This window comes from Anopheles coustani, chromosome 3 (genome assembly GCF_943734705.1).
Source record: "Anopheles coustani chromosome 3, idAnoCousDA_361_x.2, whole genome shotgun sequence".
Taxonomy (NCBI): Eukaryota; Metazoa; Arthropoda; class Insecta; order Diptera; family Culicidae; genus Anopheles; species Anopheles coustani.
In genome coordinates, this window is record NC_071288.1 from 11,948,993 (window position 1) to 11,964,662 (window position 15,670).

Genomic DNA, 15,670 nt, shown 5'->3' on the forward strand with positions numbered 1-15,670 from the left:
TTACCGACCGGAAGCGAACTGATGGCTTTCCGATTATCGCTCTCCAAACAGCAACGCACGACGGTTGGCAGTGTGTAGGTGTTGGTGTGAGGCACACATGGTACACACCACCATCAAGCAGAAAACATACACACACTTACACGCCGTCGGAAGTGTCCTTTCAGGGCAGGTGGAGGCAAAAATGCTGTCGAAGATTGGTTGTCTCGCCGGCCGGTGCTGGCCTACGATAACGAAACATTTGATTGTTATCTACCGCTAACCCACTTACGCCGGCCGGCCGAGATCGTCGCCAACCCCAACGGCCACTTAGTTTTTTTTAACTCGGGGGTCTTTATCTGGCCCATGTGATGACGCCTCACCCGGTGTGATTTGCATATTCCATCTTGCCGAAAAGGAAGGTGAGAAGAATGGGTTTGCTGTATCCTCCGGATCGGTTTCTGCGGGTTTTTGATTTTGTTGTTTTTTTGGGACGCGTACGATGGGACAGAGGCCGGCCAGAAAAAAAAGGCTCGAAAAAGGTCGACCTTCTTTAACTTTTTAATTATATTTCGTGTCTTTACCATAATTGATATTATACGCCGCTAGCTTGCAAAACCGGTCGCAAACAAGGGGGGTTTTAATTCCAGAGGAAAATGTTTCTCACGTGTGACCACTTTGACACGTTGAGCGGACCTCGCCAAAAAGGTAACGTGACAAATAAACTATTTCTATAGTTGAAAACATCAGATCATATTTTGTAGCTAATGTCGAGTGACGGTGTGTTAATTTTTTGCGTGTGCTTTTAAAGATAATTAAAAGAAAAACCCTACACCTTACACCACTCTTGCTGTTTGTCCGCATGCTGCTGCGGTCCTGTCTTACTGTGCACTTGGTTTGTTTGGGGAAAAAGGTGGCCGAAACCCCACCGTGACGCATTGATGAGTTTTGCCGGCTACCATGGCGACGAACCGTACCCTCGTTACGCAATCTAAACGCTAAACAGGACGCGCGGGAAGTCCAGGAAATGTGCGCTTGGCCCTTTTCCTCGCTTCACGCCGTGCACCGCCCAACAGTTTCGTTTATAACGAATGAGTGGAATTTGGTGCTGTCAGTAGTTTGGTGGGTTCGTTGTCCACTCTTCTCGGTCGTTTTGTGTCAATCTAATAAAAAATGTATTAGGCGAGGTGAGCTTTTAATAGTGTGAACTTACGGTGATACACCCTGCTGATACGGACTAGTTCGATGAAAATATAGTTTCATTGTTCGACCCCTCTACGATGGCCAAATTTATCTCTGTACGTTAATTTGGGATGGTATTGCGCCCGGTTGGACTGATTTCGGTACCGTTCAATGGGGCGTAATTGACCAAGGGATTACGAAGAAGACGTCGAATCATAAAAACATAACCACACAAAAGCAAAGTCCAATTGAAAGGGGCCCGGTGGGTCCCCGTTAACAGCTAATGTATAATAAACCTGGGGACAATAGATAAGAACGCACAGTGTACGACCCATTATCGATACTAAAAGTGACAGCGGGATTGATGTGAATATTAATGGAAGTTATTTTCGGTAATCTCGCCCAGACTATTATCCAGGGGTTCTAGCGGCAACAGGAAGAGAGAAACCGAAGGTACAAATTATCAACAAGTACTCTAATGACGCTTCGTTTGTGTACAATATTTTTTGTGACGGTGAGATTGCCGATAAGAAGAGAAAGCACTGCAATCATCATAAATCAATTATGGTGGCAGAAATGTTTGATGGAGGCGCCTGATGTTTCACAGCGCGCACGTGCTATGAAGCATAAAGGCGAGTCTAATGTCAATCATAAAAATACAATAACAGAATAAGCCTATGGATAATGCAAACAAAATTGAAAGTAACCTACTTCACCTCGGTTAGTCAATATAATAAGTTGAAAATAAATTTGAAAATAAACCTAAATATTTATTTATATCATTTGATTAAGCTTAACTGCTTTGAAATATTGCGGGATGTACCACTTTCGGATTCATTTTGAGGCATGAATAATAAGACAGTCTCTAGCAAGTTATCAAATCATCAGGCTCTTCTGTATTTCAAGAATATTCTCATAGTTTAAACTTCCTTGGCTTCCACTTCGTCGTTTCTAGACATCATCATCATCTGAAATTCGTCCCGTTGCACTTTGTACCTTTTCCTTGAGCCTTAATTCGTGGATACCGTGCCACACTAGTGTTCCGATAGTTTTATCTCAGGACCCGACCACAGGGAACTCTCTAGGGATAGCGTTACTAAATAAACTGTCTCTGGTTTAAATAGTTATTCGTTTTATTCTTCCTTTAATTCTCTATAAACTCTGGCAAACAGAATCGATCAACATGATCTAAATTGGGGGCTTGGGGTTTTCTTTCTAGTGTAGGTTTTTCTTCTCCGTCTAACTCCGTCGCCTCTGTTATCCTTTCCTCCATTTAGTAGAAGCACCAGCAACATGAAATCACGTTCAAATATGTACGTTAAATATGGTCTCCTAATTCACTCGCCGTTTCCGTTCCTCCGTCTAATCTCATCTTTTACGCTAGAAACTGATCCTTCCGGGTAGCAACCGCCCGTGTTTGCTTTAGCTGTCGAGCAGAATGTCGTCGAATGTCGGCCTGATTTGCCGGACGCAGTGCGAAGGAGTCGAACCGGTCGAGTTTCACCGCTTTCCCTCGGAGTGGAAGAGTGCACAAATCTCTGTCTGCCCGGCGCTAGGACAGCTCTCCGGAGGCTGAAATAAATAGACAGGAGGAGGAGAAGAAAAGACTGCATAAATACGAGATTATTTGTCCCCGGGTTCGCAGTCCCCCCCCCCCCCAAACAAGCAACCGGTTGGGTGACCAATTCATTAGAAAGGCTGGCTGTCTGCTGAAACCTAATTTTGTAGACACAACTTTAATGCTGTCGATTGTTCTGTGTTTTCTTATCTTTGCAAAAGTTATCGCTTCGAGAAGAGGTTCGTCATGGAAACGTCCTTAAACTGATGGCTGGACAGCGTTGCTAATGGCTGCCACTGGGAGAGTGGATCGGTATTTTATTTTATCGTTGAAAAAGCATGTTTGTAAACAGTTTAAATTGAGCCTCGTGGGCACAAACTGTCAACTCATCTTTATATCGTGTTGATTTTTCAAAGAAGTTTGTTTGTGATTGGTAGTCTCGTTGTTTTTTTCCCAGACTATTGCAAGCAAAAGTTCAATCTAAATCTAATCTATCCAAATCTAGTACGGAGTAGGAGCTCGAGTTCATTGCTTTTACCAGCAAGACCTCGAATTGATTAAATGTGATCCATAGAACGAGACGAAGTTGAGCGATACGCAGAACGACATCGCCTGATTGTCATGGGATCAATCACATTCGGCCTGCTTAGTTCTGTCGAATTCGAATATAGCTCCCAAGGCATCCATCGTCCGGTCGAGTCTTCGCTTTGATGGCTACCCGAGCAATCCCATCGTATTTGGGAGGTACAAGAAATTTCCATTTTCCAATCGACACTTATATTCGGCAGTATCGAATGGTGTTATCCAATCATCACCGACGGACGTTGATATGCGTAGGCAATGATGGCTTCGAAAAGAGTTGTTCAAAGTTCTGTCCGATCGTTGTTTTTTTTTCTTTTTTGTAATAAATTGCTTAACACGAACCGCCATTTGTGTAGCGATATGAATATTGAGTGAAGCAGAAAATTAACTGCACAGCGTACCACCGGGAATGTTCTACCGGTGGGTAAGGTTTTCGGCGAAAGCCGCCGTAACGAGAATGCCACCATCGAATTGGGGTTGATGGCTTGTAGTTATTTATTTGTTTTATATCTTTCAAGTCGAAGCTTCATGGCATGTGATGCGACGCCGGCATCCGATATGAAATATCAAGCTGGGCAGCCAAGCGTCGCGTTCGGTGACCGGAAAATTCCTGACCGATGCGTAACGCAGCGCATCGAACTCACCTTATTTGGGGGCGGCCAGCTTCCCGGACCGGCCGTTCCGCATCGGTTCCGCCACCGACTCAGACGCCGGTCTCGGTGGCTTAATCGTACTGCGGATGTCAGGAGAACTCGTGGCTGTTGGAGGAGCTGTGCTTCAGCTCGTTCGAGTTGTGGCTCAGGTGCAGGAAGTTGATGGTCTGCAGCTCGGCGATATCGGCCACCGCCGGCTGCTTGTCCGCCGGGCCCGCCCCGTTGGCCGCATTGTCTATCACGTTCACGCTCAGGTGCACCGGACGGGGCATTCCGGTGCGCATCCGGTACTCCTCCGTGCTCGGCGGGCGCCATCGCACCGAGACGGATCGCTGTCGATCTGCGGGAGAGGAAAGTGAGAAATAAATGAAGTCTTGTTTCAGAGAAAAATCCTGTGTGAAATAAATGAAGTCACAATCGGAGAATGTAACGAATTATTCTTTACCAAACAAATAATATTCAATTTGAAAAATAAATCATGCATTTTCATTCATAACTTCCAAATAAAATTATAAAAAATTGTTTGTAACTAGTAATACAGGACGAATAAAATATGATCCCCCACACGGAACATTTATAGAGTTGCTGCAAAATCCGTTAACACCAACGGAGTGAAACGTACGAGTGAATCAACAAAGAAAACGAATCAAACGAACACCAACGACACGAAAGCGGAAGTAGAAAGCCAAGTAGAAACGGCCCCAATCCCATCCCAATAGCTTCCGGTCGATCGCATTTCGCAAACCGTTCAACACAATAGCCGAAAATCAGCACATCCAAGTGTGCTTTAAGATCTTCATAACGACCACACGTTGTTAAAGTATCGGCCCAACTAAAGGAGAACCTTTGCGAGGTGTGCTTCAAAATATGGTAGATTTTTGTGCCCCTACCACTTCATTCTATGCGCTTTCCTGATAGCAGATATATCGTTCTATTTCCTTCGGGTGCTGTTTTTCCTTTCTCCGGACTCGGGTTCGTCAGTTTCTGGCCTTTATTTCCGTCGCTTAATCGCGCCGATGGGATGTCATATTTTTCTTTCCCCCGACCAAGCATTCTGATCGACCCCGCCCCAGCGCAGTGAAACTCTTAATCGCCCCACAAAGGTTGATTAATGACGGGAAACTTAAAGTCAAAACATCCATTATCGATTACGGTCAATAGACCCAATTTTTGGCATCATTCTGTCTCCTTTATCTTAAGCAACATCTCTGAAACGAGAAAAAAGGCAACAACGTGGGATATTGAATGCGGCATAAAAGGAATCAAAGTTTGCAACCTCAAAAAGTTATACCCTCTTTAACGAACTGATACTTATTTGCATCCTTTTCAACGGGCTCGATTAGAAATGATAAATAGTTTTCGTAGTGAATGTAATAAATATCATTCAAGAAAGAATGAAATAAATCTATAACCGTTGGCAGTTTGAAGGATTTTTCAATCGTTCAGAAAACCCCCATGATAAACGTTTCAGGTACTTTACAAAAATAAAGCATATTAATTTCCCATCCAATTGCTTCAGAATCGATTAAACACGAGTTAACTTAAATGCATTCAGCTGAAATGATTATACCATCATTTAAAATGGAAAACAGTTGATAATAATTGATATTGGAAAATACCGCACAGCTCTCGTACGCTTCTGCCGCTTGAAAAGCTAATTGAACTCCTTTCCCTTGCACAAAACCTGACGGCCCAATATATTTCCACGTATGTTTCTTTGCTGACCCGTGCGCGTTAAAACTTATGTAGGGTCGCTCTTTAAAAACGATGCTGCCCTTTTCGATCGTTTTCGTCTAATGCTTTCAATAAACGGACCAAAGTGGGTTTTATTTGCTACCTCGTGCGATAGCAATTTTCCCCCAAATGCACCCTTGCGATCTATTATTCATTGATAGTTCAACACCTTCATAAACAACGGCCCGAAATGACCGTCCGAGGTCAAGCTCTTTATCTGCCTTCGCGAAACTCAGGTTGCGCCCATCGTCCCGCCGTTCTAGTATGGCCATATTTGTTCGAGGAACAAAAATAAAAATACCGCCCCGGAACCCGGAAACCAATCGCTCTCAAAGCTGAATGATGCATTTCCCCGAATGTGGCGGGCCAGTTCCGGGAAGGGTTTCCGTTTGATAAACTTTCAGTTGATTGGATGGCTGATTTCAATGGTCGGGCAAAACGAAGGCGTGAAAATTGACAACATCCGTGATCACAGACATCCGTGATGAAGTTCGCAAAAACAAAACGTGTATAGTGAGGTTATTGTTGACCTTTTGTAAAAGAAAGAGTCCCAAAAGAAGAGCTGTTTTTTTTTTTTTCAATTCAAAACACAGGGTGAGTTAAGCTCCATGCCTCTCATTCCTACGAAATTACACATTCATTTTGTGTGTGTGCAGTGACATCCATAGATTGGCGTTAGGGAACAGTAACGGACCCGTCCTTCATCCAGTCTCCGGGGAAACGGAAGAAAAACCGTCCTTCCGGGACCTAGCATTGCCCCCATTCCGTTGGCAACGGTACACGATGCAATTTAGGTGAAGTGAAACTTGAAATCTGTTGTCAGGGCCGGGCTTCGTTTCGGAAATGGCCGGAGAAAATTAACGACAGGTTGATTTCAACCGTCGGTCCTTCCATAAATTATCCCAAGCGAACGGCTAAGCTGTCCCAAAAACGTGGGAAAGGACAAGCGGGCCAAACGGATCGCTGTAAAATATGCTCCGGCAAGACAAAAGGTTACCGTCATAAGTATCAATTCCAGGCGAGGTGAGGCCAGCTTGCGAGAAGATTCGACGGAATTTAAAAAACAAGATGGAAACTCCCCCCAATCCGACGTTTATTAGCCTTGGGGGCGAACTTCCGCTGGGTTTCGGGCCGGGAAAATGTGGTTATTTTCGTTCCTGATTCACGCAGCTAATCGTGAGATTTGTGTGACGCGAAAGAATTCAAGGTGAATTTTGTTCCCTTCCCGCTTCCCCTGGCGCTAAGCGGCCATTACTTACAGGACCGGTACCGGCCAAGCTCGGAGTTGTTGGAATTCTTGTTGAGCAGCACGCCCTTCGGAACGCCGTCCCGCATCCGCGAGTTAATGAACTGCAGGCAGCAGAAGCAGATGATCTCCTGGAAGTACACCCGGAAGCTGAGACGGAAGAAAACGGAATGATTATTAAACTCCCGGGAGGTTGTCCGCTTTCCGCGGGCTTCGGGCCCTCCTTACCGGCCGTTCATCCAGTAGTAGATGATGGGATTGACCATCGCGTTCGACATCGCGAGCCAGTAGAAGCCCAGGTAGAGCTGCTGCACGTAGCTCGAGGACGTCATCTGGTTGTTGTGGTACGCGTAGACGAAGAACAGATGGTATGGCAGCCAGCAGATGGCGAATATCGTCACCACGATGATGAACATCCTCACAACCTGAGAAAGAAAGCGGCAATGAAAAACATTCGATGACTTTCTTTTTTCCAGTCCTCCAGTGGCGATGAATAAATTTGATAACACTTGAAAGTTGCTTTTTGAAAATTGATTTATTAATTTTTCTTTTCTTTCGGGTTCTCCATGTTGCAAGAGTTTTGCTTTTATTTGGCGGTTGAGATCTTTCCGATGCAAAATTATTTTACCGAACCAGAAGAAAAACTATCGGGACAATGGGACTAATGCAAGCACCGACTGAATCCAACCCATCTCATTTCCATTGAATGCAATCTAAATCACCCATCAAACCTATCCATTCCCGTTTCACATTGACTAAAGCGAGCGCCGAGGACGCCACTGTTGTATACACTTTTTACCATAAGCCATTCCAGCGGAACAACATTGCAAAATAAGTGACCATACATTTTTGCTGCGATCCAACTACAATTCTAACTGGGTCGCAGCAGATGTTCGCTCAATGCCGACGACATCCATTCCGTCGTCGGACCGCAGTTTCTTTATGCAAAGAAAATGTCACGGAATCGTACGGGATGGGTTTCCGGATGGCGCGCTCCGCATGCAATATTTCGAACGCAAAACTGTCAACGCTGGCGGCGCGAAGCAGCGAAGCGCAAAGAAAGCTAAGAATAGAGGCATTCCGATGTCGTCCGCATTCCCGTGCCGTTTCTGTGAAGCATTTTCCCGGGAATGATGGACACCAAAACCCGAATGCCCGACCACCGTTCCGGTGAGTTTCCAGGAGCAGAAAAAGGATGCTCGAACGCCGGCTTCACTGTCAGCCGGCTGGTGGCATACTGCCGCCCACTCGCTCCCCGCCCCTGTTCCCACGGAGCTTTGGTTGCTACTCCCGGATCATTTCCATCACAATTTGCTCGACGAAATGACGCAACGGAATGCAAATTTTGCAGCTTCCGGCAATTGGAAGAGGTAGATAAGAAAGATTACCGTGCGTAGCGGGGCGCGTGGAACGACCGTTGGCTGTGTCAATATTTTTCCCCCGGAAGTGTTGTAAAGCCCCGGGTCGGGAAGGTGCCAAAAAGTGGGGGCGAGAAAAAATAATCAAAACCCGAGTAAGCAAAACCGGGAGGGATTGAGTTAACAGATATAAAAAGAACCAAAAAGAACTCTCGCACACTTTCCGCCATTCGGAAGCTCGTCACGAAACTCGTATGGCGGGGGAGGGGCGCTCTGGTCGGAAGCTGCCGAAAACCAACGCAGCAAACCCGGCCCGGGGTCTACATTAACGCGTTCTGCTGTGCGTATACGAAAGCATTTTTTTTTCTCTCTACCCGGCACGGAGGAAAAACTGGGGGAAATAGATGGATCTAAACCAACCACGACACGACAGAAAAACGTCAAGCGCACGTGCCGCTGGTAAATGGTTGGCTTATGGGGAACTAATTTTCATACGAAACCCATTAGTGGGTTACATTTTTGGTTACCGCGAAACGGGCCAAAAGCGGCTCCACCAAACGGACGGGGGTGGAAGGTAAACGAGGCCAAAATAGCAGAAAACCCCGTCACGGGGATCGCATTTCAAAGAGGAATCCGGATAAGTGAACACTCTCTAGCTTAGGCGAAAAAAGGATTATCCGCGAGCGCATGAAATGCGCATCGAAATTATTCAATTATCGCAAATTTCAAACATTTCAACCTCCCAGCAAACTGATATTTACAGCAATCGACTAAGCTTCAGTGAGAGGCTTTCAAGTCACCAAAGTGTAAACAATTCAATCAGCGGAATAAAAATCCGCTTTACATACATTCATTTTTAATTATTTTCAACTGTTTTTTGTTTCAAAACATGATAAATTAGACATTTAATGGTACAATTACAGGCTGGCCCCAGTTTTCGTAGACTTTGATCTACGTCGTTTGAAATTAATTCGAAATTAGTGTACAATAACGTGCTCTGTTCTTTACTCATACATTGTTTCATGTTTTAATATAAACACTGAATGTATTATTGTAAACCTACACGGCATAGAAACCAAGTAAGTTAAACAGAGTATAAAACGATTGATGGCCATCGATTTGATGGTAAACACACACATTTTGTTTTCTTCAAAAAACCCAATTATATCTACCGCTGAAAATTCGGATGAGATAAATGTACACAAATAACGTTTGATCTGTGTCTGTAAAGTTTTGAGTAGGTATTATAAACTTAGGAAACATGGAAATTTTACATAAATTTTCGGACGCTAGCTCCGGTTTTCGTCGCTGTCAAAGTCCCATTTGATGACGAAAACCGGAGACAGCCTGTACTGATGGTACAAAATTACTTAATACAAATATTTATTGTTTAACTCTTATAAAGATTAAATTAGTTTGCTCGCAGCATTAAAGTCATCTGAAGGTGTCGCCCTACATTTACAGACTACCTTTTCCTTGGGTAGGTCGTTACAAAATTAAATTCCTCCGGCCGCACAATCGGTAGCGATACACAGGTAGCGGGAGGCCTAAAATATGGCTTTTCATAATTCCAATATTCCTTTCAGCGCGCGTTTGCCTGCTGGCGGTGTTAAAGTTTTCCATTTTACGCCCGCAGCCGACCCGAAGCGGACGGAAATCCTCCCTTTGGCCGATCCAGCCTCCAGCTCACTGATTGCTAATAAACACAAAGGACTAACCACATTTATCACGCTTTATATTTCTGCTCAGTCGTATCGTGCTCGTGGACGGCGGCACTTTACGACCGGTGCCAGAATAAACTTCCATCACGATCCTTTCCCCCCGGAACTTAACTCTTGACATCCGGTGGCGTGTTAGATTTGCTCGATTGTCTTGTAAGGAAGTCGAGCTGTAGCTGTGTGTGTATGTTTGATTGTAGTCACGCCCGCACACACCTTCATTATCTCGAGGAACAAGAAATCTCTCACACTGGGAGCACAAATGAGGACATCACACGGGCAGGACACTTTTCCGACAGCGAGTGCGCCGAGATGCTGATGGAAGTTGTTCGGGCAGAAGTTCATAAACTACCGAACAAACTTCTGCCGGGAACGGGATAAACCGCGCGAAAAAGTGCTCCATTACGCGATGGAGCAAACGGCATTATCGGTTTCCTATCCCGTCCCCGTTTTATTTGTTGCCGGTATCGTTCTCCCCGATCCGCACCGGATGCAATATTAATGCTATCTGGGGAGTTGGTCGCAACTGTCTTCCGATCTGCCGGTGACAAGACGAGACGAGAAAACGAAAGGAAACAGGAAAACACGGAAAGATGCTGCTACAAATAATCTACCGTCCGGGAGGCAAAACCGGTGCACAACACTTCACCGACATTGTGTGTTGGGTGTGTGTGTGTGTCTCGGGAGTGACATGTTCAGGCCACGGGGGGAAACGAAAAACAAAGCTATGGTCAAACCCGGGCAACACGAAATTTCCGATAAGGAAGCGCGATGGTCGCTGACGGCATTTTGTTGGCAGTAAAAGTTCGAGCCCCCGCCGGCCGGGCATGCCGATAAACTGCCAATCGTATTGAGCTAGTGTTTCCAGTCGGAAGGAAATCGTTTGTATCCAACGTACGATAGAAGCAAGTTTTTGTTTGTGCGATTTAAATCACTGTGCGAATGGTTGACCTGACGTTATTTAGATGGGGTTTTTAACGACCTTGGTTAAGCTGCGGAAATTAACATTCCATTCTCAGATTTTGCTTCGCTTTTAAATTCGAGGAATTTTAGTAGGCATCTCCTTTTTGTACGCCAGAATAAATCTCTCCTCTTTAAACTCAATTAAAATGTTGGAGTTCTTATAAACTTTACGCAATAAACAACTTAGGCCTAGAGTGATTCAATTACAAAAACCATCCTGTGAACAAAACTCCCGATCATCAGACCGGTTTTTGTTGAATTGAAAAACGTTGTGCTTGTTAACGTTTTAATTAAAAACAAAACAAACATTTTAATTGACAAGTGAATGATAAAAAAAATCGGCTGATACTTTCGTTTGTTTTGGAACATTACGAAGCACGATACATATGAAACCGTGTGTTCAAATCGTTTTAACATCGATCTTTTTAAGGTTCAACAACTAATGTATCACCGCTTCTCTCGCCTTTCCTTTCGGTGGAAACGAGGTATACCAACAACAAACGTATTAATTGGGATCGACGGGACTATCATCAAAGAAAACCACCCCTATCGGCAACACACGAAACACTTGGCACAAACTTGTGAGTTCGATTATTGCTTGCCGGTGTTGTGTCAAAGGGGAAAACAAAACAAATCGAAAAGAAATCGGAAGCACATCGTTTCCGTGGTCACTTTTTCCCGAGCCCAGTGTGGAGAGGGGCACGACCGGTCAAACTCCTATCGTGTTCGGAGCATCTTTGGGTTGTGGCCATTAATTGGCAGCATGTTGCAATAACTAGCGCCATTCTCTCGCACAAAGGCGGTTCTAAATCTTCGTTTTGCTTTTCTCTCCCCCTCCCCAAACCATACGATCCTACCTACCTCTGCGGGGAAAACAATGCTCGCTTAGATGGTGAGGTGGGTGGGAAGGAGGAGGAGGAGGGAGCAAAGTATTAATTATACAACAGTTACCGTCGGTCTTTTACCAGAGATGGTATGCGTTAGTGCGAGAAAAACAAGCTTTATTTTTGCTGGCAGGCAAACAACCACTGACCGTAACAGGCCACTTAGGCCACATTGCACACAGCGCGTGGGAGGGAAAAAGAAACACGACTGTGTGCTTGTCTGACCAGCGCCCAAGCTGCGCGGAATAAATAATTAGAAAAGTTTTATAACACAAGACCCTTTTCCCTTCGCTTTTCTTCCGTCCCGTGTCTTTTCTATTTCCGCTCGCATTACCAAGACTTTAAGTAATATTGTTCTGACCCGGGTGGATTTTTTTCCGATGTTTCCCGGGCGTCTCAATTCGCTTCTACGGGTACCTGAATCAAAATAGATTGCAAAGATTCTCTCCGTAGTGTCGTAGAGGCGACAAGAGGTTCTATGTTTTAAAACGACAAATAGTCTTTCTACTACAACTTCCTCACCTTGTGGGTCGTTTGGAGAAATGGAAAGTGTTTACATTATTCGTCATTTTCTCTTTCACTAGCTTTTGTGTTCTTTTACCTGCCCATGGTCGTTTGGAGCGATTTTCATGCAAAGTTGGTGGAAAATCAGCATCGGGTCTTTCCGGGTACACAGCTTACGGTGAGGCGCCAACAGAGAAGCTGCCAGTGTCCTGTTTATGCCGTGTGCAGTCACCCGCGACGAGCTGGTCGAGGTGCTCCGTGCATTTATGCTAATTTCCAACATCGTGAAATGATTTCTTTACGCTTGTATCATTTTTGTTTTTCCCGATTTCTCTTACTTTTCCACAGTTTACGGTGCAGGCGAGAGGTGAAAATAGCTCCCATCTGCTTGTCAATCCTTATTCACCCACTGCGCTAAGGGTTGTTTTCAATGGAACTGTCTTCGGCAGGTGCTAGTGTTCTAAAACCATTGCAGCTGGACCGGGATCCACACCAGGCAAGTGCTTCCAAAATTCAACCGTCGGTTGAAGCACTTCCCGCACTTCATTCGAATGCCAAACACGTTTCCTGCCACGCTGATCTCGTGTTTTTCACATTTTCCTTCCCAACGATGCGGGGTTTATGTTTTCATCTCAAAGTTGGCGCACCGGAAAACTTTTCCGCCCCTACCCAGCCCAACGCGGGCTCGCGCGGGTTGGAAGCCTTGAAAAAACCACAAAATTTTCTCCGATCTCGTCGACTGTGGCTGTGGTTTTTAAGCAGCGGTTGTCCGAGGGGTTTTGTTTTTGTTTTGGCTCGTTTTGTGGCGTTAGTGCCGTAAAGCTAACCGTCTTCAAGAAAATTCATTCGAGTGGCATCACCGCCCGAAAGCTATAAATACTGGCACTTCTTCACACTTGCCTCATATTTCCGAGCGATTGCAACGTGGAAAAGCACTTCTCCGTAAACGGTTCTAGAGTGGAAGAGGAAGAACACGAAGGCACCAAAAATGTGTTAACTGCAACATGGCTTTTTACAAGCCTAACAAGCTTAGTGATTTAGGAGGGACGTGCTTTGTGATTTAACAACAACAAAAAATGTGTCTAAAGGATCCTTGTCAACCGCAAAGTTGGGATGCAATTAAAAAATAGCAACAATAACGGTACCCTTCGGAGCATCGTTGATACGAGCACCGTTGTCAGCAACCTTCCGCAGGGTTGCTTCTTTTCATTCCCCTTTGGAACATTGGACCGACTGGACGCTTCGGAAATTCCAAGAAATAGCACGGAGCGTTTTCCGAACCGAACATGGCACCCTACAACACAGACACGCACCGTAAGCATCCGGTTCTGCTTTGCAAACCGGCGGGCATTGGCGAATACAAACATTGGGCCGTTTTAATGCGCACATTTTGACTTCTGCCTGAGATGGTGTCCCGTTTTCATCCGTTCGGACCGGGTCTCCCGAACGTTGACAAGTCTCCTAGGTAGGGTGAAGGTTGCCCGAGTTGAATACGACCCTGTCAGTCAGTGCTCGAAGGACACAATGTCCATCAACACGCCTACCTCAGGGCTCTACCAGTCGGATGGGCCGAACATAGTAGTGAACAGTCGGCTGAAACTAGCTTGCGGTACGCTTTTATGAACTTTCCCATCCGATACGGAAGCAATGGCCGTTCACTGAGTGTTTTCGCTCGAAGATGTTCCCTTGGTAACCCGTAAGTAGGCAGTAAACAGCTTTCACTAGGAACTCCGGGGTTGGGGGTGTTCTAGAGCCAATCACTGTCAAAGGCAATTTGGAACAGCTGAAACCAGGGTTAGAAGCAGGGGACAGACTGTTACATCAACGCTTACGGTTCGGCCTAACTTGAGTGAGCATGATCCTTGGGCATGATTTACCGAGCGTCCACAAAAACTGCTGACTGTTTCTTTAGCAATCTATTTGACGCTAGGTTGTGTGTGTGCTCAAGACCTATGTGTTGAAAAGGAAGACATGTCTCTAGAATTTAAAACCACACACGCTGCAGGATGTTTTTCCTGTCAATCTCGGTAGAAAAGGACAGTAGTGTCCATGTTTTCCAGTATTATTCCGAGCGACTTCGAAACATGGTCAACTTTATCGAAACTTCTCTATTATAACCAGTGAAAGTACATTTTCTCTATCGTAATACTTTTTTTCTGCTAATGCCAACTGTCTTGCTGTTTTACTTGAGACTTATTCCATTTAGTACAAAAATTACCCATTTGTAAACTATATGTATTGCTTACTCATCCTGGTACGTTTTAAAATGGGCTTCTCGGAACGAAACATGTTCTGAGAATTTAAATTCATCAAATCATTGCGGTATCATTTCAACTTCATTGTAAATACTGTTGCTATAAATGAAATGACCCTACAAACGGATGCGATCAAATCAAATAACCAAAAGTAGAAGCAGGACCGTTAATGACCTCATTTTCAACCACCGGTTCTGGAGCTCGCTCAGCAGTCAACACACGCAGGTAGCTGCGTACCGAACCTTTATTCGCAGAATCTGTTTGAAATAAGTGCGACCCTTGGCCAGGAGAGAAATTGATGCTACATTGTAGCGCCAGAATAAATATGATTGATACGATTGATGGGTCATCCTCGACGCCAGGTGGCCTAAGGGAATTCTTATCGGGTGTTTATTTACCCGTGGGCCGAGTGTTGGCAGGTCCGGTGGAGGTTACTCCTCGTCGATTAATTTATCTCATCTGACGACCGAGAGCGGGCGACACGGGCGAGGAGGCAGGTGAGGAATTCTAACTGATGAAGATTGTCACGTACCGGAGCGAAAGCAAAGCGGTCCGTGTCGGATCCACCGACGATTGATCGGCGCCAGATGTAATTGATTGGCTCGCGGTCGGCCTCGGTGTCATCGTATCCCAAGGGACGAGAATTGACTCAACATAATTTCGAGGGTGAATCCAATTTCTTTTCTTTTCTAAGAAGCACCCCCACGACAGACGCCTAGTTTTTTTCTTTGGCGATGATTTGCTGTGTAAGAAAGGATGGGCAAACCGATGGCGTTCAGCTTCTGGGAAAGTCGGTTTTCTTTCGACCCAGTGGACCATCGGATCGTGATTGACAGCCGGGTGTAGTGGCTGATTAATCGATTTCGGTCACTGTTTATCCCACGATGAGCCCATTTGAAAGCGACCCGTTAGCATCCAGTGAAAATACTTGTTAGCGACACTTTAATGTAAAATTAATCAATTTAAGGTAATATAAATGATTAACTTTATTCTTCGTACATTTCTTTACATCCAAAATGTTTCATCGTATCTGACAACACCATCATTGCTCTTGTTA

The 15,670-nt window shown here is 45.1% G+C and overlaps 2 protein-coding genes across 2 annotated transcripts in view; one reads left to right on the forward strand and one right to left on the reverse strand.

The window, feature by feature from the left end:
* The window catches only part of LOC131260251 (mediator of RNA polymerase II transcription subunit 7), a 137,690-nt gene that overhangs the window by 74,986 nt on the left and 47,034 nt on the right, over positions 1-15,670 (forward strand). The gene's annotated exons all lie outside the window — the stretch shown is intronic.
* The window catches only part of LOC131260226 (tachykinin-like peptides receptor 86C), a 47,796-nt gene continuing 34,175 nt past the window's right edge, over positions 2,050-15,670 (reverse strand). The window contains exons 7-10 of the mRNA XM_058261920.1: positions 7,160-7,356; positions 6,945-7,081; positions 3,943-4,291; positions 2,050-2,730 (exon numbers count right to left, since the gene is read on the reverse strand). Coding sequence (XP_058117903.1) covers positions 4,041-4,291; positions 6,945-7,081; positions 7,160-7,356 — 585 coding nt within the window. The 3' untranslated portion in view covers positions 2,050-2,730; positions 3,943-4,040. The remainder of the gene's footprint in view (positions 2,731-3,942; positions 4,292-6,944; positions 7,082-7,159; positions 7,357-15,670) is intronic.